Source organism: Lepus europaeus, chromosome 20 (genome assembly GCF_033115175.1).
Source record: "Lepus europaeus isolate LE1 chromosome 20, mLepTim1.pri, whole genome shotgun sequence".
Lineage (NCBI taxonomy): Eukaryota > Metazoa > Chordata > Mammalia > Lagomorpha > Leporidae > Lepus > Lepus europaeus.
In genome coordinates this window covers 52,272,134-52,296,477 of record NC_084846.1, presented here as the reverse complement: position 1 = coordinate 52,296,477, position 24,344 = coordinate 52,272,134, and the positions used below count along the sequence as shown (strand labels likewise).

General features: G+C 43.8%; 1 protein-coding gene across 1 annotated transcript in view; it reads left to right on the top strand.

Annotated features, from left to right (window-relative positions):
- The first annotated feature begins 860 nt into the window (after nucleotides 1-860).
- The window catches only part of ASB4 (ankyrin repeat and SOCS box containing 4), a 52,012-nt gene continuing 28,528 nt past the window's right edge, over nucleotides 861-24,344 (top strand). The window contains exons 1-2 of the mRNA XM_062178415.1: nucleotides 861-1,059; nucleotides 11,536-11,835. Of these exons, the coding sequence (XP_062034399.1) occupies nucleotides 873-1,059; nucleotides 11,536-11,835 (487 nt within the window). The 5' untranslated portion in view covers nucleotides 861-872. The remainder of the gene's footprint in view (nucleotides 1,060-11,535; nucleotides 11,836-24,344) is intronic.

Below are 24,344 nucleotides of genomic sequence, written 5' to 3'. Positions count from 1 at the left end.
GTATTTCTGAAATATTTTAAAAGAAATCTTAGACATCATGACAACTTATCTCTTAATGTGTCACTTCAGAATAATTATATTATTCTACATAATCCCAGTACCTTTATCAAATCTTAAAAGTGAACAGCTTCATATTCTCAAGTAGTATCTTATATTTCCACAGTTGTTGTGATCTATCTAGTCTTTCCTAACTCAATTTTTAAAATGCAGAATTTAATAAACTTCATTCACTCATTCCATTAAACTGTTTTGTCTTTTTATTTTGACCTACAACAGTCCCCCCTCCACTCTTGTTTTTCATAATATTTAAAATTCTGAAGTCTTAGGTCCCCTGGAAATCTTCTGTGTATTTTCAAATGTGTATGACCGTGATTGATTTTATGGTTCCTATTACACAATTATCCTAGGTTTTCGGAAGCACATGGATCAGCAACTGTAACGTATTTTCATTTGGGGCTATTGGCTAATCAGAGCAAGACACTGGATTTCCAGCCAGAGAACAGATGTTTTTACTGAGGGGGGAAAAAAAAAGAGCATTAAGAGCTTTTAAATCTTACATTATTACTTTGATCATATGAGAACTAATAGTGACATTTCAAGCTCAGAAATATATCGCCAGGCTTCGGTTCATATTGACATGACGTGTTACTGAACAGCTCGTTTCCCATAAAACCAGAGTAAAGGACCTGAAAAGCCAGTGACAGCCAGGAAGGATATTTTGAAGTTTGAAATGATCCCTATATAAATAGAACGGATCAGCATAACTTTGGGATATAATTAGCCGACAGTTTGTGCACTCTGTAGCATACGCCTGTTTGCTTGGTGCTGCTCTCCTGATAAATCACAACAAAGCTTCCAGAGGGAGAGGAAGGATGGACGGCACCACTGCCCCGCTCACCAAGTCTGCAGCTGCCAAATTAGTTAAGAGAAATTTCCTTGAGGCTCTCAAGTCAAATGACTCCGGAAAATTGAAGGCTATTTTAATCCAAAGACAAATAGATGTGGATACAGTTTTTGAAGTGGAAGATGAGAATATGGTGTTGGCATCTTATAAACAAGGTAAAAAATTAGCTGTAATTGTAACATTGATAGAAAATGGATTTTTCTTTGCTAACGCACAGTGGCAGTCACTCGCTTTAAACCAGTAGCTGTTATTGTTTCTTTTAATATTTATTCTTAAAATGTTTCTAATTTGATCTTTTCTTTCTTTTGAAGCTAGAATGCATTCTGGGCTGATTTGCATAAATATATAGACACATATTTATGCTTGTCTTTTGTTTCTTATCTGCTATGCTGGGAATATGAAATGCTGTTCAATCATATTTAGAAATGCACTGTTTCTAACTTTTCTCTGACTGTGACGACATAGAATAAAGAAAGCATCTTGAGCCTGCGATTCCACAGACTGTTGGGACCTCACCTAGACAGTGTGGCTGGTTAGTTCTCTTTTAACAGCCACTTTGCTGTGTGTCATCTCTATGTCCGTGTGGATGAAAAAGAGGACTTTTCCCCCCTTTTGGAGGGTTAATGAATGGATAAAGCTGTGCCACAGGCACCTTTATGGTCTTCATCATTTTAATGGATTTTCAGTTTGGGCACAAACCTAAACTCAGAAAATTTGAAAAGTTAACTTTTTTTTTTAACAAAAGATCAAAATTGTGCTTGTTTTTATCAAAGGATATGTGCCTTATTAAAAAAAAAACTAAGCAAAAATCAGAACAGAATTTTTTATCGAAGGATTTCCAGGAATCCCTGTTTAATAAATCAGAAATAATTTAGAAGCACACTGATCCTGATTTCCCAAATCAACTAGTTAATGAGGGAACCTGAGTAGTTGGGCCATCTGGTGAGCGGACTGTAGACACACAGTTCTGCTCAACATCATTTCTGTTTAAACAAAGTGGGTGATAAGGTCTTGTGTACAGCATTTACAGAAAGAGCATAATTAGTTTTCAAGTTTAAAGATGTTTTCTGTTTATATAGAACTCCTCAGTGCCATCAATTTTCAGATACAAATGTTCCTGTTAAGTTTGTGGAAAGAAGGAATAAAGAGAAAAGTTTATTTTGGGGTAATTTTGAAATCCTGTGCACTGCTTTATCATAATATAAATTTCTGTGAACTTTTTGAAGACTTCTCATGTATTTCTGTATTAATTCCTATCTACTGATGCTCAGTTCTGAGAGATGTGTGGCAGAGCCGAGGTCAAGTATTGTGTCCGTGGTATTCACTTGAGGGCTTTATTAAATATTGGCATTGCTTTATGACCAAGACCTGAAGAAAGGATCTAATTTTTTAAGATTAAAAATAAAATAAAATGGGTGTCTGTTAACAATGTATTCTATAATTAGATTGCTTTCCTCTTGACTTTGCTCAGTGAAATGATGTCCGAATGCTAAAAACATTTTAAAAATTTTTTATAGGAGAGGATTTCCTAAGGTTCTCAGAAGATTGGATTAAATATGAGTTTATTTTTGGTGCAAAAACATTTTGAGGCTCAGCCATAATTTCTTTCATAACATCTATTTCCACGAAGTTAGTGAAGACCCTGCATGTTTTGCAGTATAAAATAACTCAGATTTAAATCACTGAGCAATTTATTTGACCCTGATCTGCAAAGGCTGCCTTTTTTCATCTCCTGTGCCTGCTAAACTACATGGAGCATGCAAAGTTCCTGAGATGATGAGAAAGGCTCTCGGGAAACAGGGTGTTGTTTCCCCTGCTTCCAGTGTGTCATCAGAGTAGAACAAGAAGAAGAGGCATCTTAAATTCTTCTTGTCGATGAAAGCCAACTCCAAAGGTCCTTACAGAGCTAAATTTTCATTCACACTAATGGTTGTTTTCATAGTGACAGGACTGTGGGCTGAAACTTCCATAGGGAAAGGAAAGAACTGTTCCATACTAGGTGGGTGTGTGCACAGAAATAATAGGATTTGTGGTCAGGTCTTCAGGGTTTATGTAGGAGGTCATGTGTGCATGCATGCAAGCACACAGGTAGAAAGAAATACTCGGCTTGATGTGCGCATAAATACAAGAGTGTCACTTTGCCTTAAATCCAGGTGAAAGCCTCATTTTTCTTCCAAGATCCTTTACATTTCTTCACAATCTTCCAAGCTCAAATATCCCTCCATTTAAGTTAGAAATGTAATAAATAAATAGGATCTCAGTAGCTAGTCAAGCAAAGTAGAAGTGGGTGTATCAGTGTTTTCACTCAGAAAAGAATTCTCGGGAAGCAGTGTAGAACTGAGTGGTTTGTACTGGTCACTAGTTAGGTAGGTAGTTCCTCTCCGGATAGTTGTAACAAATAGGACATATTCTTTGTGGCTGTGAATGTTTTGTGGCTGAATTAAACTTTGTGAGACTTTCTACTTCAAAGCAGAACTTTTCAGACCTTGAGCACTATTGAATTAACATGTGCTACTCTGATTTTTTTAAAGCATGTTTGAAAAGCTCTGCATAGAAAAAATAAATCGTAAGTGTGCAGCTCTATTATTTTCACAGAATAAATCTATGTAACCAGCATTTCATTGAGGAAACAGAACATTACTGATTCTTTTGAATCGTTCAACCTAATGAGCAAGACAATGTAAAATCTATAATAGGCATCATGCTACTTTTGGATTTCCTGTGTAATTTATAATATAATTGTGTATGCAATATCTGATTGTCCTGTAGAAGCTTAACAGTGATCCAATCAATTCTTAATCATTTTTGTTACGAGTAGAACATATCACATCAGTGCTCATAGAATTTCAAAAAGTGGCTGGATTTTATCCCTATAAATTATGTCTAAGACAATTTGAAAATCAGTGTTAAATTTTTGGAAAGGTAATTCAGAATGCAGCTGGTGAAGAATTCGGTTTGGTCTGTAAATATAGCTCCCCTCAATCCACAATCTAGTTGATACACCAGTAATCAAAAGTTGACCTCCTAAAGCAAATATGGATTTTGCGAGGGAGAACAAAGCTATTGGATTACAAAGACGTCTGGAAGTCACTTCTGCTACCCCTGTAGCCCCGGGCCCGTCTTGTTGCCTGGCTTCTCTGCCCAGCCCGAGAAAGATATAGATTTAGAAGCCAGCTCTGGCACTCATGTTCAAACCGCGGCTTCTGTCTTTTGCCAGCACCTAAAACCAAGTCCTAACATTAGAGAAATCTCACTTTCTTTTTTCAACTTATTTCGAGCTTCATAATCAGATCTCCGGATGAAATCATGCTTGTTTAACACACACACACATTTTTGTAAAGTACATTTTAGAAATGCACTGGGTGGAGTTTGAGAGACCTCCCAGGGAATGGCAGAGATGTGTGTCTTAAAAGCAAAAACAGAGTAAGCAAATTGCATTTATCCAAGGATCATTTTAAAATATAAATGATATGAACACAGCAGAAATACAGGGACAGCTTATTAAGTGCAGAATGCTGTTGAATAGTCAATGGATATCAGTGATACAATGTTTATCATGAAGCAAGCACACAGTTGTGAAGTGAATTTAAGTCCTTAAAGGAAACTCAGGCCCTTCATATTGGATTCCCCTGGTGACCTTCATCCTGGAAAATGCAAACCCAGGTCCATCCAGCTATTTCCATAGGTTTTTCCAACTGCTCATTTTGCTTTTTCTTCAGCTGCACGAGCGTTTTGGCTCATTAGTTTTACAAGACTGTCATACTTCTCTCTTTGGTGTGAAATTCCCTAGTCAGCAAGGTTAATCAGAATCCTTTTATTAATCAATGTAATGTGCTTTAAGTACCTCACTTATGGCACACAGCTACTGGTTCCTTGGTTGGTAGTCATATTGTTAATTAAAATAACCACTGAATAATTTCACTTGAAAATTTTCTGGTGGGTACTCTACTAAGTAGCAACTGCTGCCCCAATAGCTCCCAAGCTCTGACTTCCACTCTCCCAATGAATAATCTCTTTATCACCCACTTTTCCTCTTTGCCAGAAATTCACCATCCTGTTTTCCTATTACTGTTCTGGGATTCTTTTCCCCTGCCAGATGTTCCAGCCTCTAAGTTTTACATTTCAAACTTGCTTCCCTCCCCTCTTTCTCAGGGGAACTCTGAGAGTTATCCTGAAAATATTAGCTATTAAAAAATAGCCAAGAATTCTGCTTCAGTCTCTAATCCTTCAGGACTGTGTAAATAAGGGGACACAGGCAGAGCAAGTGTCTGCTAATCCAGCCACGAGCAGCGTGTGAAAGCTTTGGCTGTAGTAACACAGGCTTCTTGTGTGCGGGTTCTTCTGAATACGTTATAGTTGATAACTGCTGCTGCACAGCCTGCACTCGGCTGCAGGTTGAGTAGGGACATGGGTGCCCGCTCCGAACACTGGAGCAGAACCAATTCTGCCTCCCCAAAAGTGGCCAGGGCACTTAGCTCCTGACCTAACCTTTGTGCCTGAGTTAGGGGGCTTTCTGACCAGCTGCTTAGGAATACCTCTTTAGTTTTGGATTTAAATCACACACACACACATACACACACACACACGAGTTTGGTCAGCAGATTTTTGCAGGAGTACAAACTTCTAAAATTCCTTTGGAACATTCAGCTCCAAGTGATAATAGTTTGCAGGTGAACTGCATGAGGTTCTCAGATCAGGGCTGGCCATTTGAAGATTTTGTGGTAGACTGAGTTTGGGACTTGAGTTGGCCTCTGTCCATCCCTGTTATACACACGTAGATACAGCACGCTGCTGAAACTTGACCTGTCTTACTATCTTCATCTGCAGAATGAAGGCTTTGTCAGGACCTGGGCTAAGCCCCCTGCATACAGATAATTTATGGTGCGAAGGTGAAACTGTGTAAACAGATGACGGATCACGGTCTGGGAAAGTAAAAGGTGGCTGTAAATACTGGCAGTCCACAACCAGTGGCCTGTGACCGGGAGCTTTTGGAGGAATTTGTGCCTGGGAAAGAATCTCTGTGTCTTCCCTTCTTCTCCCTGGAGCCCCTTGCACTTTGCTCTAACTGAGCTCTTCCGGCTGGCACCCTCCTGGCAGGCGGACTGTGGAGCAGGAGTGCTTTCCGTGAGAGGGAGGCCTCGGCTTTTGCACCCTGCCCAGCCCCCAGAGACTTTGTTTTCCCGGGTCCTCCCCACCCCAGTCTTTGTGCAGCCTGACCCGCAGTAAAAGGGCAGCCGGCAATCTGCAGAGGTGGACGGGGAATAAATCACAGCCAAGGTTCCGGAGCCCTGGGGAGTTTCTGCAGCTGGAAAAAGTGAGAGTGGCAGACAGGGACCTGCCCGCTCTGGGTACTGTGCAAGCTGAGCACGCGATGACCCTTGGTGGTTATGTTTTAGGAAACTGATTCTCATCTCCTGGGGCGTCAGCAACCACACAAGTCCGAAACTTGAAAAGGTTCATGGAAAAATAGAATTCTAGGATAAATTTATTTTGGTGCAAAAAATGGAAATCCATGCAGTATTTCCCTAATACCCATGTTCTGTGAACTTTTGGAAGCCCTTTCGTATGCCAGTAGGTACAGCCTGTCTGCCTTCTTTGAAGAAAACTTGGGTTTGGTCACCCACTGAGGTAGGTGCCCTGACTTCCACACTTGCCACCCTGTGGCTGTGGCTCCAGCCTCGTTTGGTGGGGGTGACTGTATGTGGGTGGCCTGTGTACTGTGCTCTGTGCTCTGCTCTGAACAGCAGGCTCTGCTGTTGTGCCCGGGCCTGAATAATCCAGATGCCCTACCCCCTACCCTGCCACCCAGAGTTCCAACACCTAGCTTTGGGGCACACCCAGCATACCTGAGCCATAGCTCCAGTCTGCCCTGTCCCATTTCTCCCTTCCAGCTGCTCAGGGGTAGCGGCTAAGGCATCCTGTTAACACCCAGCTTCACACACTGCCGCCTGGCAGAGGCGAGTTGCAGGCACAGTTCCTTAAACACCGGGAGCTGATGGCCGGCAAACCGGGCTTACCAGATCATGCTGATGCTTCTGGGAGGCACTGGAGAGGCTGACCAGGCAAGGATGACTGATTTGTGTGGAAAACGGGCAGAATAGATTCTCTAGGTGCTACTGGGAATTTGGAAAGAGAAAAAAGTAACAAGTAAGCGCATTTCCAAAGCAGAGGTGTGGCATTTTACAGATGAATTGGGGATCTTCTTTTTTCCCTGGGATTTGTGAAGCAGACTTGCAGCTAACCTCTCCTGCCTCCACAGTGACAGAGATAGAAGCTCCGCATTGCAGATGTTCGAGTTTGAACAGAGCAGGGAACTTACGGCTCTCGCGGGCTGAAGAAGTGGCAGTTTTCTCATCTGGAAAACGAAAGGCTTGCACCGTATAATCTCCCTCTAGCGCTAACGTTCTGCGTTTCTTTGATTTTACATCAAACTGGTGTTTTCTTAATCAGCTCTCTGCTGCTTCCTTTCCAAGATCATTTTTCTTCCCGCTGCAGAAGCAGGCGTGAGTTTCCAATGAGTTGCAGCACAGAGCTGCCTGATCTTTGCGGCTCATCGGCAGGAAAGCACCCCGTGGGTTTCAGATCTGGGGCCAGCTTCTTTCCAAGCCACTGGGAAAAGACGGCATTTTGCAAATAGCTTGCTGAGGACATTTGAGGATGAAAGCAGCTGATTAAGTGTTGGTGCTAATGTGATTGATTTGATATCAAAAGCGAGTTGTATTGCATATTCCACGCTGAATCTGCTTGGCACACAGGTTCAATGTACATAACTAAACAGAAATGTTGCACTGTGTGTATGTGTGTGTACATACACTATATATAGTGTACATATCTATCTACATGTGCACACACACACACACTTACACACACACGGCAGAGTTGATTTTCCCCAGCTCAAACGCCACATGATACCATTTAGCTCTGCCAGGAAGAGTTCATATCACAAAATATCATTTCTTTTCTTTATTTTAATTAATTAATTAAATTAATTTGACAGGCAGAGTGGACAGCGAGAGAGAGAGAGACAGAGAGAAAGGTCTTCCTTTTCCGTTGGTTCACCCCCCAATGGCCGCTGCGGCTGGTGCACCTTGCTGATCCGAAGGCAGGAGCCAGGTGCTTCTCCTGGTCTCCCATGCGGGTGCAGGGTCCAAGCACTTGGGCCATCCTCCACTGCCTTCCCGGGCCACAGCAGAGAGCTGGACTGGAAGAGGAGCAACCGGGACAGAATCCGACGCCCTGACAGGGACTAGAACCCGGGGTGCCGGAGCCACAGGCAGAGGATTAGCCTATTGAGCCGGGGCGCCCGCCAAAATATCATTTCTTATTGTTTGGAATCCCAAATCCCTATTTTAGAGCTTAATTTTATTACCTAAATCCTATAAAAATTCAGATAGTCCTGAGAGGGATCCCACTTAAAACAATCCTTGGCCCATTAGAATTCATTCTGAAATAACTAGATTTTTTTCGGAAGAGCAAATTTGGATAAGGGGAGAATGAGAGGGAGAAAAGCAAGGCAACTCTGAAATTCTGAATGAGCTGAAAAATGGATTAAGTTGTGTGTGTGTGCGTGTGCATGTGTGTAGCTAAGGTGACTGGTGGGCTGCAGAAAAATAAACCTGGAGTTGAGTTCACTTGTCCAATGGGATTCATCAGCTTTGTTCCTGACCTTTTACATGAATGGTCTCTTCAAGTTAATTTTTCCTTCTAGACCAAGGGACAAGGGTTAGAATTTTACTTATTTTTTCCCTTGGAATTTTTTTTTTTTTTTTTTGACAGGCAGAGTGGATAGTGAGATAGAGAGACAGAGAGAAAGGTCTTCCTTTTTGCCGTTGGTTCACCCTCCAATGGCCGCTGCGGCCGGCTCATCTTGCTGATCCGAAGCCAGGAGCCAGGCGCTTCTCCCGGTCTCCCATGCGGGTGCAGGGCCCAAGCACTTGGGCCATCCTCCACTGCACTCCTGGGCCATAGCAGAGAGCTGGCCTGGAAGAGGGGCAACCGGGATAGAATCCGGCACCCCAACCGGGACTAGAACCCGGTGTGCCGGCGCCGCAAGGTAGAGGATTAGCCTATTAAGCCACGGCGCCGGCCAGAATTTTACTTACTTTTTATAAAAGTATTTCATGCACAAGGCACTAGATTTAAAAGTTACAAAGAGTCATTCCAGAGGCAGCTCACCTATATCCTTGTCCTGCACCTCATTCTTCTGGCAGGCCCCCAGCGTAATCAATTTCTTGCTGTGGTTGTTTACAATGTAAGTTGTTACATATGTAATCATGTACGTATTTGTACATGATAGTATAGTGTGCATACTCTTCAATTCTGTTCATGGAAAATGTATAGTATGAAAAAGCTACGCATGCATTTCAATTTTTGGTGCCATCCTAAACTTATCTTTTAATCCCATGTTTCCAGCAACTTTTTAAAAGTATCCTCATATATATTGCTGTTTTCATTTCAGTCAACATATAACTGCCTAGTTCTTTTCAATGACTGTATAGTATTCAGTTGTGTGAATGTACTGCAATTTATTGAAGCAGTCTCCTTGTGATGAGTACTGAGGCTGTTGCAATCTTACAATCAGCTTGAGCCATGTTGTGGTGTAGTAGTGCATGTCCTTGTACGTGCTGGGTTAGCAGAGTTCATAACTTCTAGGAGCACCTGTCACAGAGCACAGAGCACAGAGCACAGAGCAAAGCGTGTGCCCTGAGATTGTGTAGCACAGTGGTTCTTTGGTGCATTCCACACATACGTGACACACAGGTGGTCTTTTTCTCTTAAGTGAGAGGATGTTAGTAACTCCCAACCACTTTTAGTGTGGCCAGCGTTCCCACAAGGCCCTCTAGCTACTGTTCATGTCTTGTAAAGGGTGGTGCTTCCTCCGAAGCATGATTTCCTAGATTTGTTCTGACCTCATCGAATCGATAAAGAGTACAATTTTTTTTAAAAAAAATATTTATTTATTTATTTGAAAGTCAGAGTTACACAGAGAGTTGAGAGGTTGAGAGGCAGGAGAGAGAGAGAGAGAGAGAAAGAGAGAGAGAGAGAGAGAGAGAGAGAGGTCTTCCATTCAATAGTTCACTCCCCAGATGGCCGCAACAGCTGGAGCCGTGCCGATCTGAAGCCAGGAGCCAGGAGCCTCTTCCTGGTCTCCCATGCGGGTATAGGGGCTCAAGGACTTGGGCCGTCTTCTACTGCTTTCCTAGGCCATAGCAGAGAGCTGGATCTGAAGTGGAGCAGCCGGGTCTGCAACCGGCGCCCATATGAGATGTCAGCGCTTCAGGCCAGGATGTTAACCCACTGTGCCACAGCGCCAGCCCCAAGAGTACAATTTTTACATTCTTGCTCTGGGCCCTACATTTTTATTAATGCAGCTCAAGGTTGTATTTGTTTTTGGCAGCTCCATCCCACTCTGGGCTCCTTTGCAGATTACTGTCAACTCAAATCCCTAGGTTTTTTCCTCATATACCTGATCTTTAAGCCATGTTCTTCTTACCTTGTACTTACAAGCAGAATTTTTATAGCCCAGAATCAGACTTTTGATTTATTTATGTTCAAATTTATTTATTTAATTTTTTGTTTCAGTCACCAAGTCCTTTCTTGGCTGTTGAGCTATTTTTACATCTTCATCTTCTATCGGTATTTCCTCTTTCTGTACCTATTTTCCACTCACAGTGAGACTGAATGCTCTAGCTACAGGTGTTCACGTGTCAAGTTAGGCATCGTTGTGGACACTTGTCAGATACGGCAATCATCGGAGACTTGTGGAACAAGACCATCTCAGTGTATGCAAATCAGACGTCAGAGGCAGGAAGGGGAGAGTGAGTGAGAGAGGATATTTCCAACAATCTCAGTCCTCGAAACAACATTCTCTGGATCACTGGATCTGTATACAGCTGGTGGGCATAGTCAGTTCTGCCCTACATGTTGTTTTCCTGTTAATTTTGGCCGCTAGGAAGCTCTAAGATCATGCATGCAGGCCTACATTTTGTGCACGTATTTTGACTTCTTGTTGATTTCCTTTGTCCTTATTTTCTAGATCACTTTTTAAAATTTTGTCTTGTAGAAAATTTGTGATTTGCTTTAAATTCTTATTTGGAAAGAGATAGCAAGGTGAATAAAATCTTGGCTTGACAAATCTTAAAAATGTATTAAACACATTGATACTTTGGATTGACTCCAACAACAATAAGGAGAAAGAACTGGGTTGGGATAAAAATTACAAGCTTCTAACCAGTGACTTTGGTATCATTCAAGACAAACTTAATGGTTGAGAGTTGAAAAAAGAAGTTCCTGAAGAGTCTCATTAACTCACCATGTGAAATAAAACAGTCACGTAAATGAAGGCCTAACGCTCAAAATGCTTCTACCCACAAAAGTGAAGTTAATGAAGGAACAAGATAATAGGGAATAGTAGGGACAGTGTGCTGTTGAGGAAGCCTGTGCCACTAAGCTCATCACAGCAGGCTACTAAACAAACAGTGCAGACCCACACTATAGTCTAACCTCTGAGTCATTCCCTCCCTAATTTTATAAAGGTGACCATAATAAAATGTGTTCTAAACATCCTTAGAAAACAAGGAGAAATCCCAGGTCAACAAGTTAAACTTTGTTTTTTTTTTTTTCTTTTTCAGGTTACTGGTTGCCTAGTTATAAATTAAAGTCTTCCTGGGCAACAGGCTTGCATCTGTCTGTCTTATTTGGCCATGTGGAGTGTCTGCTGGTCCTGCTGGACCACAATGCTACCATCAACTGCAGACCCAACGGGAAAACTCCTCTGCATGTGGCTTGTGAAGTGGCCAACCTGGATTGCGTGAAGATCCTCTGTGACCGTGGGGCAAAGCTCAACTGCTACTCCCTCAGTGGACACACAGCTTTGCACTTCTGTACAACTCCAAACTCCATTCTCTGTGCCAAGCAATTGGTCTGGAGAGGTAAGCCTTTCTGGGTGGCTGACACCATCATGCCCTTGCACACTCATCTTTGGAAACTTGTAGTAGGCATCTCCAGGCTGGAGGCATTACCATGTAGCAGGGATTACCACGTAGCGGGCATCCCATGTCTAGTTAGAGTGTCCTAAAAATATGTACGCATATACATATATTTTTGGTTCTGTCAGGTCAATCCGTGATGATCACACCAGAAACTTATTATTACTTTTTAAATGTAGAAAATGTAGAAAATGCATTTGTTTTAAAATTAATGTATTTGGAAGGCAGAGTGACTTAGAGAAGGAGAGAAAGAGATCATTCATCCATTGATTCACTTCCTAAATGGCTGCAACAGTCAGGGCTGGGCCAGGTCAAAGTGAGAAGCCACATGTCCCTTGTGGATGGCAGGGACTCAGATACTCAAGGCATCATCTGCTGCTTCCAGGCTCACGAGCAGAAAGCTGGATTGGAAGCAGAGCAGCTGGGATTTGAACTTGAACTCTGATATGGCATGCAGGCATCCCAAGCAGCGGGCTAATCGACAGTGCCGTGACTCACCCTTGGGAAGTGCATTAATTTGCTCATTTATTTAACAAATATTTATTTAGTCCTCAGATAATGTTCTAGCAGGGAGATACATTATAAAAAAAATTCACAAATACATAATTATCAATTGGGAAAAACTCTGTGAAGGAATAAATAAGGAGCTGTGAAAGTCAAAAGCGAACTGTTACAAAATGTGTTAAGACTTCTCTAAGGAGGGGTCGGTGCTGTGGTGCAGCAGGTTAGTGCCCTGGCTTGAAGCGCCGGCATCCCATATGGGCACCGGTTCTAGTCCCGGCTGCTCCTCTTCCGATCCAGCTCTCTGCTATGGCCTCTCTCTCTTTCTCTCTACCTCTCCTGTCTCTGTATAACTCTGACTTTCAAACAAATAAATCTTTAATAAAAAAAAGACTTCTCTAAGGAACTAATATGTGAGCTCAAACTTGAAAACTGAGAATGAGCCAGCCATTAGAAAAAAGAGCTACAGGGGAAGGAGCATAGGTGTAGACTATTGGATTATTGAATATTGACTACTGAACATTAGAAGGCCAAATGGTCTAAGGTGTCATGGATGTGGAGTAGGGTGGGAGAGATGAATGGGGATGTCACAAGATGACATTGGGTATCTTAGATCATGTAGGGCCTTTTGGGGCCAAGGTATGGGATTTGGGAATGCAGCCACCAAAATTCATTCATTCGTTCATTTATTTATTTGAAAGGCAGAGTTACAAAGACAAAGCATCTGTTCATTCCCCAAATGGCTGCAACAGCCGGGGCCGGGACAGACTTAAGCCAGGGGTCTGGAACTCCATCTAGGTCTCCCAAATGAGTGGCAGGGGCCCAAGTATTTGTGCCATCACGCTGTTCTTTCTCAGGTGCAGTAGCAGAGAGCTGGATCAGAAGTGGAGCAGCTGGGGCTCAAGCCGAACCAGTGCTCATGTGAAACGTTGGTGTTGCAGGCAGTAGCTCAACCTGCTGCACCACACCAGCCTCCACCAGGATGTTTTAAGCAAGGCCATGGCAGGATTTGCTTTTACTGGAAGTTTCCACTTTGGAGTTATGTATCCAGTGGATTGGGGGGTGGGGGGCACGGGACAGAAGTCCAGAAACCAGCAAGGAAGTCATTGTCATAGTCTAGATGATAGGGATAGTGACTTGCACCAAGCAACAGAGTTGGATAGAAGCAGAATTGATGGGATGTGGTGGTGGGTGCATGTGGGAGGTGGATGAGGAGAAGTTCTGACCACCACTGCCGAGTTTTCCATTTAGCAAATGGACAGCGAGGGATGCCACGTTTGGAGATGGAGAAGTTTGGGTAAGAGCTGTTTACATGGAGAAGCTTTTAAACCAGTTTTCCTAAAGCCAGACTTACTAGTGTATAATGTACACTCAGTAGATACATAGTAAAATTCACTAATTTTAAGACCACTATTTTGTAAAACCACCGCAATCATCCTAAAAATACCCTGATGCCCTTTGTAGATAATTCCCTCCCCAACCCCAAACCATCAGCCTCTCATCTTATCTCTGTCCCTATATTTTAGCCTTTTTCAGATTTTCATATAAATTGCAAGATACAAAACATAGCTTTTTGAGTCTGATTTCTCCCATTGGGCACGATGCATTCAAGGCTCATCCATGTGGGTGCATGAACCAGTAACTCAGGCCTTTTCATTGTTGAGAATATTCTCGTTGTGTACACGAAATGCGATTTATCCACTCTCCAGCAGGGGGAGTTTTGGATTGTTCCTAGTTCTGTCGATTTTGGAAAAAAAAAAAAAAAAACTGATAGAAACATTTGCATACTGGTTCTTAGGTGGACATGTTTTCATTTCTTTTGGGTAAACACCTAGGAGCGGGATTATGGGCTGTCTGGTAAACTTATAAGAAGCTGTGACATGTTTTCCAAAGTGGTTATATCATTTTTGTATTTCCTCATGTATTCTGTATTTTATATTTTATATTTTGTATTCCATATTTTGTATTTCCAAAAGAATTCTGATTACTCCCCACTCTTGCTAGAACTTGATAATGTGATTTTTTAAAATTTTAGCCATTTTAATAGGCTCATAATAATCATTGCAGATTTTGTTCTGATTTCCCTTAGGACTAAGGTTTTTGGATGTTTTCACATATTTATTTGCCCACTCTATAGTCACTGTAGTGAAATCTCTGTTCATTTGTTTTGCTTCTTTTTTTATTTTAATGGCTTGTTTTCTGGTTATTGATTTGAGAGAGTCCTTTCTACACTCTGGACACTTGTTCTTTATTGATATGTAAGCATATAAATTTACATATTCTTTGCTTTTCTTTTCCTTTCCCAGTCTTTCAAAGAGCAGAATTATTTAATTTTGATACATTTGGTGTGTTAATTTTGACCTCTTATGGTTTGTTCCTCTGTGCCCTATCCAAGAAATCACTGACTACCTCAGGTAACAAAGTTTTCTCCTGTGTTTTCTTCTAGGAGTTTTATGACTTAATGTTTTACTTTTAGTCCAGGATTTATTGAGTGAATTTTTTGTATATGGTATAAGGTGTGGGTTAAAGTTCATCTTTTCTTCATATGGATGCCAAATTGTTTCAACACAGTTTATTGAAAAGACTATTCTTTCACTACTGATTTGCCTTGGCATGTTTGTCAAAAATCAGTTGGTCAGACTTAAACATACAAATATCACATTTTCTCTTATTTGTGGTAGTTAATATATAGGGTATAAAATTGTGTGGCTGTCATATCATTTGGTATATAGTTGTAAATAGTGCTTCACTGATTCTGACCATGTAAATGACAATATATTCCTCTTTAACATTTCTAAAAAAAGAATTGGATCGGGGGAATAGTGAGGACTCTTGGGGTTCCAGTACTGCTTTGTTCTTAACTTGGGTGATATTTATGAGTGTGAGCAAATGACAAAAATTCATTTATTGGTATACTTGTGTGCATTTATTGAATGTATACTGTATTTCAATAAAATATATAAAAAATAATCAGCTGGCCAGAGGTGGGTGTTATGGCACAGCAGGTTAATTCACCACTTGGGTCCCCTGTATCCCATATTGCAATGCCTGGAATTGAGTCCAACTTCTGCTTCTGATCTAACTTCCTACATCCTGGGAGGCAGTAGGTGATGGCTCGAGTCCCTGGGTCCCTCCCACCCATGTGGAGGACTCACTTGGAGTTCCTGGTTCCTGGCTCTGGTCTGGCCTCAGCCCTTGCTATTGAGGGAATTTGAAGAGTGAGCTAAGAGATGGAAGATGCTTATTCTCTCTCTCTCGCTCTCTCCATTTCAAATAAATTAAAATTAGTAAACTTTTACAAAAATCACTTGGCCATACAAGTATGGGCTGTTTCTGGACTATAGCCTATTCTGTTGGCCTATGTGTGTATTTCGTGCTAATGCTCCATTTACTTCATTGTTGTAGCTTCATACTAAGTCTTAAGCTCTAGTGAGCCTTCCTGGACAGGTTTTAAGCAGAAGTTCAGTTCTCTTTGAGACTGCAGAGTGATTAAGTCAAGGATGCACTTGATAAAAATATGGATTTCAAAAGCAAGCTCTGGACTGAAGCAATAACTTTCAGAAGTTTCAAAGAGAAGTTCAAGAAAACCAATGCAATCACCTGGGGAAAGAGTACAAGTAGGAAAAAGAGGATGTGGCGCCGGGCCCAGTGGAACCAAGCCCCAGAGAATTTCAACATTTAGGAGTTAGAAGGATAAGGAGGGACCAATAGAGGAGAGTGCAGTGGGTGGTGAGGAAGGTTAGAGAAACCCAGGAGTGTTTCTGACCACACAGGCACTAAGAAAGTGTGTCAGGTTCACAATGCAGGGAGTGGCTGGATGTAGGACAACAATAGAGGCTTAGTGAGATGTTCCTTAGATGAACAGAGTTATCACTGACAAAGACAGTTTTGGTGAAATGATGTAGAAGCCAGAATAGAATGGTGCAAAATGTGAATGATAGAAACCAGAGGCAGCCCGTGGAGGTAACTGTTGAGAGAAGCTTAGTGACACGTGTCAGCAGAGCAGTGTGATGGCTGGAGAAGAGTGGTCGGGGGAGTGTGTTTTCTACAGTTAGAAAAGGAAATGCTGCCTGCCTGAGGGAGTGAGTCCTTCACAGAGAGCAACGGAAGATCCCGGAGACAGGATCACTGAGAGTTTCCAATCCCTGGGAAGTCGAGAGGAGACGATGTCTAGGCATGCTGGGACATGCCCTCGTTCTAAGCAGGTGGGCCAGAGTAAGACAGGCTGGCCATGCCGGAGCATCAACAGACTTGGGGGTGATGGCACGAGGGAGTTTGTGTCTGCTGGCTTTTCTCCCCCAGTAATGTACGCAGAAGGTCATCACAGAGGAGAAGAGAAAGGGTGGAAATCTGGAGGGATAGAGAAGGAATGGATAGGTCATGGGAGGAGAGCTTTCCAGACAAAAGATGTGAGGCTGCTGGGCTCACGGAAAACACCATGATCTCAACCTGCAGAGCTAAGAGGGGGAAACCCAGCCGGCGGTTCAGGTTCCCGTTGGCCCTGGGAGGAAGGGCCCAGTGCAGAGACACGGGATAGGAGTGGACGTGGGCTGGAGGTGATCCGCCTTTCCACTAGTGGACCTCATTGCCCCTTCATATGTATTTTTAGATTAAATTTCTCTTATACTTTTGAGTGTTTAAAATCTTTTCTTTTTTAAAATTCAGGAAAAATTACGTTTCAGTATATACTTTTTTTTATGGTGAGAACACATAAGATCTTCTCCATGGAAACTTCAAGAATACAGCTCCGTGTCACTAGCTGGGGTCACGCCGCTACACACCGGGTCTCCACACCCCACTCATGCTGCACGGCGGGGTGCCGCTTAGGTCGGTGCCTCTCCGCCTTCTGTGACTTCCTGGACCGCACCTGACACAGCCACCGTCCCTCCCTGAGAGATGTCGCCTTTCCCAGGGCACCTCGCCCCGTGCCCTTTCATCCCTGTTAGCTAAGGAGACTGCCCGGGTGGCTCCCGGAGTCGTGATGAGGTGCGGAGAGCTCCCGAGTGCTCGCGGTGACTTGGGCTGGAACCAATCCAGAGCGAGTCCATGGAAGATTCCCTTCCTCTGGAGAGCTCCGGCATCAAAGTCTGCTTCCGCGAAGGAAAGTCAGACAAATTGAGAAAAGCAAAACGTTCGGCTTCTGTGCGGTGAACATTATGAATTAAAACAGAAAAATATTTGAGACTATATGGCAAAGGCTGATATCCTTAATACTGCAAGAAATACGGAAATAAATGTAAGGAGGTTAACAACTAAGCATTTAAAAAGGGAAAAAGAGGGGAAATAAAAACGAAGGATGGCCGGCGCCGCGACTCACTAGGCTAATCCTCGCCTTGCAGCGCCGGCACACCGGGTTCTAGTCCCGGTCGGGGCACCGATCCTGTCCCGGTTGCCCCTCTTCCAGGCCAGCTCTCTGCTGTGGCCCGGGAGTGCAGTGGAGGATGGCCCAAGTGCTTGGGCCCTGCACCCCATGGGAGACCAGGAGAAGCACCTGGCTCCTGCCATCGGATCAGCGCGGTGCGCCGGCCGCAGCGGCCATTGGAGGGTGAACCAACGGCAAAGGAAGACCTTTCTCTCTGTCTCTCTCTCTCTACTGTCCACTCTGCCTGTCAAAAAATAAAATAAAAAACAAACAAACAAACAAACAAAAAAAAAACCAAAGGAAAAAGAATAAGAGACCAATGATAGAAATAACTATTTCTGTAAAAGCAATACATTCAAATTTTAAAAAAATCATTGAAGCAGAAAATTAAAATACAAATAATGATCCCCTTCATTAATAACTAGTAAACCAAGCCGGCGCCGCGGCTCAGTAGGCTAATCCTCCGCCTTGCGGCGCCAGCACACCGGGTTCTAGTCCCGGTCGGGGCACCGATCCTGTCCCGGTTGCCCCTCTTCCAGGCCAGCTCTCTGCTGTGGCCAGGGAGTGCAGTGGAGGATGGCCCAAGTGCTTGGGCCCTGCACCCCATGGGAGACCAGCAGAAGCACCTGGCTCCTGCCATCGGAATAGCGCGGTGCGCTGGCCGCAGCGTGCTACCGCGGCGGCCATTAGAGGGTGAACCAACGGCAAAGGAAGACCTTTCTCTCTGTCTCTCTCTCTCTCTCTCACTGTCCACTCTGCCTGTCAAAAATAAAACAAAAAATAAAAAAAAAAAACCAAACAAACAAATAACTAGTAAAACAGCAGCTACAATAACAATGAGACATTTTTCTTGCTTTTTATTATGGGAACAAGGAAACAAAAAGATGATACATATGGTTTTTTTTTTAGATTTATTTATTTATTTATTTGACAGGTAGAGTTACAGTCAGTGAGAGAGAGACAGAGAGAGAGGTCTTCCTTCCATTGGTTCACTCCCCAAATAGCCCCCACGGCTGGTACTGCGCCAATCCGAAGCCAGGGGCCAGGTGCTTCCTTCTGGTCTCCCATGCGGGTGCAGGGCCCAAGGACTTGGGCCATCTTCCACTGCCTTCCTGGGCCACAGCAGAGAGCTGGACTGGAAGAGGAGCAACTGGGACTAGAACCTGGTGCCCATATGGGATGCTGGTGCCGCAGGCAGAGGATTAACCAAGTGAGCCATGGTGCTGGCCCTGATACATATGTTTATAAATACATAGGGAAGTCTACTCACACTTCATTTAATAATTAATTTTATTTGTTTGAAAGAGAGAGAGAGAGAGTCTTCCATCTATTAGCTCACACTCCTAGAGCCTGCCATAGCCAATGCTGGGTCAGGCCAAAGCCAGAACCAGGAACTCTGTCTGGCTCTCCTGTGAGGCTGGCAGGGATTCAAGTACTAGGGCCATCACCTGCTTCTCCTAGGGTATGCGTTAGCAGGAAGCTGGATTGGAAGCTGACCCGAGACTCGAACCTCGGGACTCCAGTATGGGATGCAGGCATCCCAAGCAGCGTCTTAACTGCTGTGCAAACATCCACCTCTCTTACACACTCTGAGTGGACTATAAATGGCACAGGTTGGAAGGCAATTTAGCCACAGACATCAAAAACTTAAAATCTATTTAAATATTTGTAGAATCTTTATTTATGTTCATTTTATTTGAAAGGCAGAGAGAGAGAGAGAGAGAGAGAGAGAGAGGAGAGAGGTATCTTCCACCTGCTGATTCACTCCCCAACAGACCACAATAACCAAGTTTGGACCAGGCCAGTCAAGAGCCTGCAGCTCGATCCAGGTCTCCCTGTGGTGCCAGGGAACCAAATTCTTGAGCCACCATCTGCTGCCTCCCAGGGTGTGCATTGACAGAAACTGAATCCGAATTGGAAGCAGGGCCAGGACTGAAGCCCAGACACTCGGACGTGGAGGCGTGTGTCCCAGACAGCGTCTCGACTGTCCAGGCAAATGCTTCCCCTGCTCAAACCTTTTCAACTCAGAAATTCAACCTCAATGATTAGGGACTTTTTAACTAAGGATCCTATTTATGTAAGCCCTCAAATACAGACGTTAGCTATTACCTCTAAACAAATTTATGCGGAGAACTGAAGAGATAGGTGAGTAGAAGGGAATAGGAAGACATCGCATAACCAAGAGTTGTGCTTTATCACAGATCTAGAATGCACTAGGAAGAAAAAGACTTTATCCTAATTCTCTAAGAATCCTCAGAATAGTACAGTGTATTTTATTTTTGTAACTAAAGTTCTGATTGGTTAAGAGAAACATTAAAAATATTCAATGATTTAAAACATACATTTTGGCACTTTTCCTTTTTAAATATATTTGGATTCCCACAAAAATCTTGCCTTTTTGTTCTCAGAGAGGCATTTATATTTTTGAAAAACTGAAAAATATTTGCACATGTGATAACAATTTTACGTTATCAGACCGGCGTTGTGGTGTAGCAGGGAAAGCCAACACTTGTGGTGCTGGCATTCCATATGGGCACTGATTTGAGTCCCAGCTACTCCACTTCCAAACCAGCTCCCTGCTAGTTTGCCTGGGAAAGTGGTGGAAAATGGCCCATGTGCTTGGGCCACTGCACACACGTGGGAGCCTTCGAAGAAGCTCCTGGCTCCTGGCTTTGGACCAGCCCAGTCCCAACCATTGAGGCCATTTGGGGAGTGAACCAGCAGATGGAAGAGCTCTCTCTCATTCTCTCTCTCTGGCTCTGCCTTTCAAGTAAATAAATCATGAAAAAATATTTTAAGTTATCTTGCTTCCATAACATGCAGACATTAAAAATGATGTTGCAAAAGAACGTTTATTGATGTGAAAAGGCACTTAAAAGCCTTTTGTAAGAAATTAAAAACTGCAGATTCATGTTTGTAAAAATTATATATGACTTTGCATATTTTAAAATGATGCCTAAATTACAAGAGCCAAATTATATCATAGGTAATGTTCGACACTAGTTAAGAAATTCGGGGGTGGGCATTGCGGTGCAGTAAGTTAGGCCACCACTTGGGGCGCCTGCATCCTATATTAGAGTGCCTGTTCAGGTCCTGGCTTCTGTTTCTGATCCAGCTCCTTGCTATACTGCCTTTTTAGAGCCAGCAGGGGATGGCTTAAGTGCTTGGTCTACTGACACTCACGTAGGAAACCTAGATGGAGTTTCTGGAGTTTCTTCTCACTCTCTCTCCATCTCTCTCTGTCACTCTGACTTTCAAGTAGATAAAAATAAATAAAAAATACACGCGGGGCTGGCTCTGTGTTGAGGTAGGTTAATCCTCCCGCCTGCAGCACTGGCATCCCATTTAGGTACCAGTTCCAGTCCTGGCTGCCCCTCTTCTGATCCAGCTCTCTGCTGTGGCCTGGGAAAGCAGTGGAAGATGGTCCAAGTCCTTGGGCCCAAGCACCCACATGGGAGACTTGGATGAGACTCCTGGCTCCTGGCCTTGGACTGGCCCAGCTGCAGTCATTGTGGCCATCTGGGGAGTGATCCAGCGATGGAAGACCTTTCTCTTCCTCTCTCTCTCACTCTCTGTAACTCTGCCTCTCAAATAAATAAATAAAATCTTTAAAAAAATAAATAAATGTAATAAGCATTTCAAAAAGACAAATATTATATTAATCACTTACTCCTAGGCTAATAATTTGTAATATGTTTATTTCAATTTTCTTCTGCTTGAAAGGCAGAGAGAGAGAGAGGAGAGAGAGAGAGCATCTTCCATCTGCTAGTTTACTTCCCAACAGCATGGGCTGGGCTAGGATGAAGCCAGGAGCCAGGAACTCCATCCAGGTCTCCATGTGGGTGGCAGGGTTCCAAGCACTTAGACCACCATTCTTCGCCTCACGAGGTATGTGTTACAGAAGTGGAGGCACTCCAGTGTGGGAGCCAAGATCCTAAGCAGCAGCTTAACCCTCTGTGCTGGTACACACACCCTGATTGCTTAAGCATAAACTGGCATACATCAGCAGGAAAACAAAATTGTGACTCAGGTGGGGAACTTTTTGTGCAGTTTGAGTGGAGACGAGAAGCAGAGCAGCTGCAGGTAGATTTTCCAGTCTGGGAACTCTGGAAGCCTGGGAGCAACTTGCCTTCTTTCCTTTGCATTTTTATGGCTTCAGCATCCTGGATAGTGCTTGGCTCAGAGGAAGGGCTCAGTTAATGGTCACGCACTGGTCTGGGAATGCGTCCAGGGTCCTGAGTGCATGCAAGGGACCCACAGCTGCCTCCTGAGTGGGGACTGTTGTGTTCATGCCCTGGTCAGCTCTGCCCTCTCGATCTCTTGGAACACAGCCGAGGACGCCTTGGACAACGGCATCGGCACTGTGCGGGGCAAAGTCGCAAACATCACTTCGTGGCTGGACAGAGGGAATAGAGGCAGTGCACAGACAAGGAAAATAAGTCAGGCTAACATTAAGCTCTGGACCAGAGAAGTCCATTAGGGGAAGAGCCAATGCCATGGCAACTGAAAACTGCTGTAATTTCATTTGCTATTTAATGGGCTCTTTGTGGAAAAGTGCTCTTTGTGGAAAAGGCTAATTGAGGCCAAAAAATTGCATGCAATTTTCTCTTAAAGGCTTTTCCCCTATTTTTTTTTTTTTTTTTTTTTAGTATTGCAGAGCCCACTTTGTCCCCATGCTGGATTCTGCCTGCTATTTTCCTGTTTGCCTTTTCCTGAATACCCCCATCTTCTGCCCTTTGTTTCCCTGGATATTGGTATAATAGTGTTCATCAGGAGAGAGGCCTTATTTACCTCCATGAAAAAACGTCCCCTCTCTGCATCCGGTATTTCCCTACGAATAAAAAGCGTCAGGTCAGGTTCAGCTGGCTGTTACGCAGAGGGCGATTTCTCCTCGTTCCTTTTCCTAAGAGGAAAATGAAAGCTGCTGGCTTTACTCTGCATGAAGCAAATCCTGACAGCGGGAGGAAAATTTGTTACTGCAGGAAAGCCATAAAAATTCAAATGTTTTCTAGCAGAATGTAGCGTGAGGGCAATGGCGAGGAGACCGGTGCCTTCTAACAGACTGTCCTCTGCTCTTAGTGTGACAGTGACCCGAGTCCCTGCATGTCAGGAGATTCCCTGTTCGCTGAATCAGAACGCGGGCAGGACATCACTGGCCTTCATTGTAATCAAAGAATAGATAGGCTGGCTGTAGACACCTCTCTCCACCCATCGCCTTCCATCTTTCGTCTCTTATGGAAGACATCGTAACAGCCCCAGTCTGACCATCTCTGTGCTTTGTACACCTCTGAGGATGTGTGTGTCTCTGTTGTATTGTTGGTACCACCTGTCCATGCAAAGTTTGTTTTGTCTTCCAATTGATATGACTTACTAAATTTGATCTTTTCATAACGATTTATTTATTTACTTGATAGGCAGAGTCACAGAAAGAGACAGAGATCTTCCATCCACTGGTTCATTCCCCAAATGGTCACAGCAGCTTGGGCTGGGTCACACCAAAACCAGGAGCCTAGAACTCTATCCAGGTCTCCCATGTGGGGGGAGCAGGGGACCAAGCACCTGAATCATCTTCTACTGCTTTCCCAGGTGCATTAGCAGGAAGCTGGAGCAGAAATGGAGCAGCTGCAATTTGCACTAGTGCCCATATGGGATGCCAGTGCTGCAGGAGGCAGCTTAACCCACTGCACCACAGTGCTGGGCCCTTTCACTTGATTTTTTTTTAAAAAAAAAAACATTTTTATTATGTATTTCAGGTAGAGTTACAGACAGTGAGAGGGAGAGACAGAGAGAGAGAGAGAGGTCTTCCATCTGCTAGCTCACTCCTCAAATGGCCGCAATGGCCATTGCTGGGCTGATTTGAAGTCAGGAGCCAGTCTTCCGGGTCTCCCACGTGAGTTCAGGGGCCCAAGGAGTTGGGTCATATTCTCCTGCTTTCCCAGGCCATAGTAGAGAGCTGGATCAGAAATGGAGCAGCTTGGGCTAGAACCAGTGCCCATATGGGATGCTGGTGGTGCTGCAGATTAACCTACTGCACCACAGCAGGAGGTGGGGGGGGGGCATTTCATTTGATTTTAAATGGAACTTTTTATCACACAAAAGGTGAAGACCCACATCTCTTGCCACACATAGACGACAACAGGAACAGTAAATAATAGTCCATGCCCGACCTGCACCTGCTCAGAGAACCGGTGCTCTCGGAGAACAACTGAGAAGCATCCTCTTTCTGGTCACTGCGCTTTCTAAAAGCTTTGTCCCCAGTCAGTCTGCTCCAAGTGCACTTGGAATTAGAGTTCAGATCCTGTGTAGCGTGCAGTCAGATGGCAGTCATTCCAGTTCCACAGAGAGTCTCCTGTACAGTCCTGCCACAGTTGGGGAACCCAGCCATGAACAGTGCTATACAGAACTGACAGTCTGTTCAGTGGTGACATTTTAGAAACACTTCCTTTAGAATCAGGAGGAAAGCAAGCTTTCTGCTTTTTTCCCACAATCTCTTCAGCCCTGCCCTGGAGTCCCTGCTGGTACAAAAAGAAAGGAGAAATACTGCATGGAGATGGGAAGAGGGGAGCAGGAGTGTCATCATTTCACATAA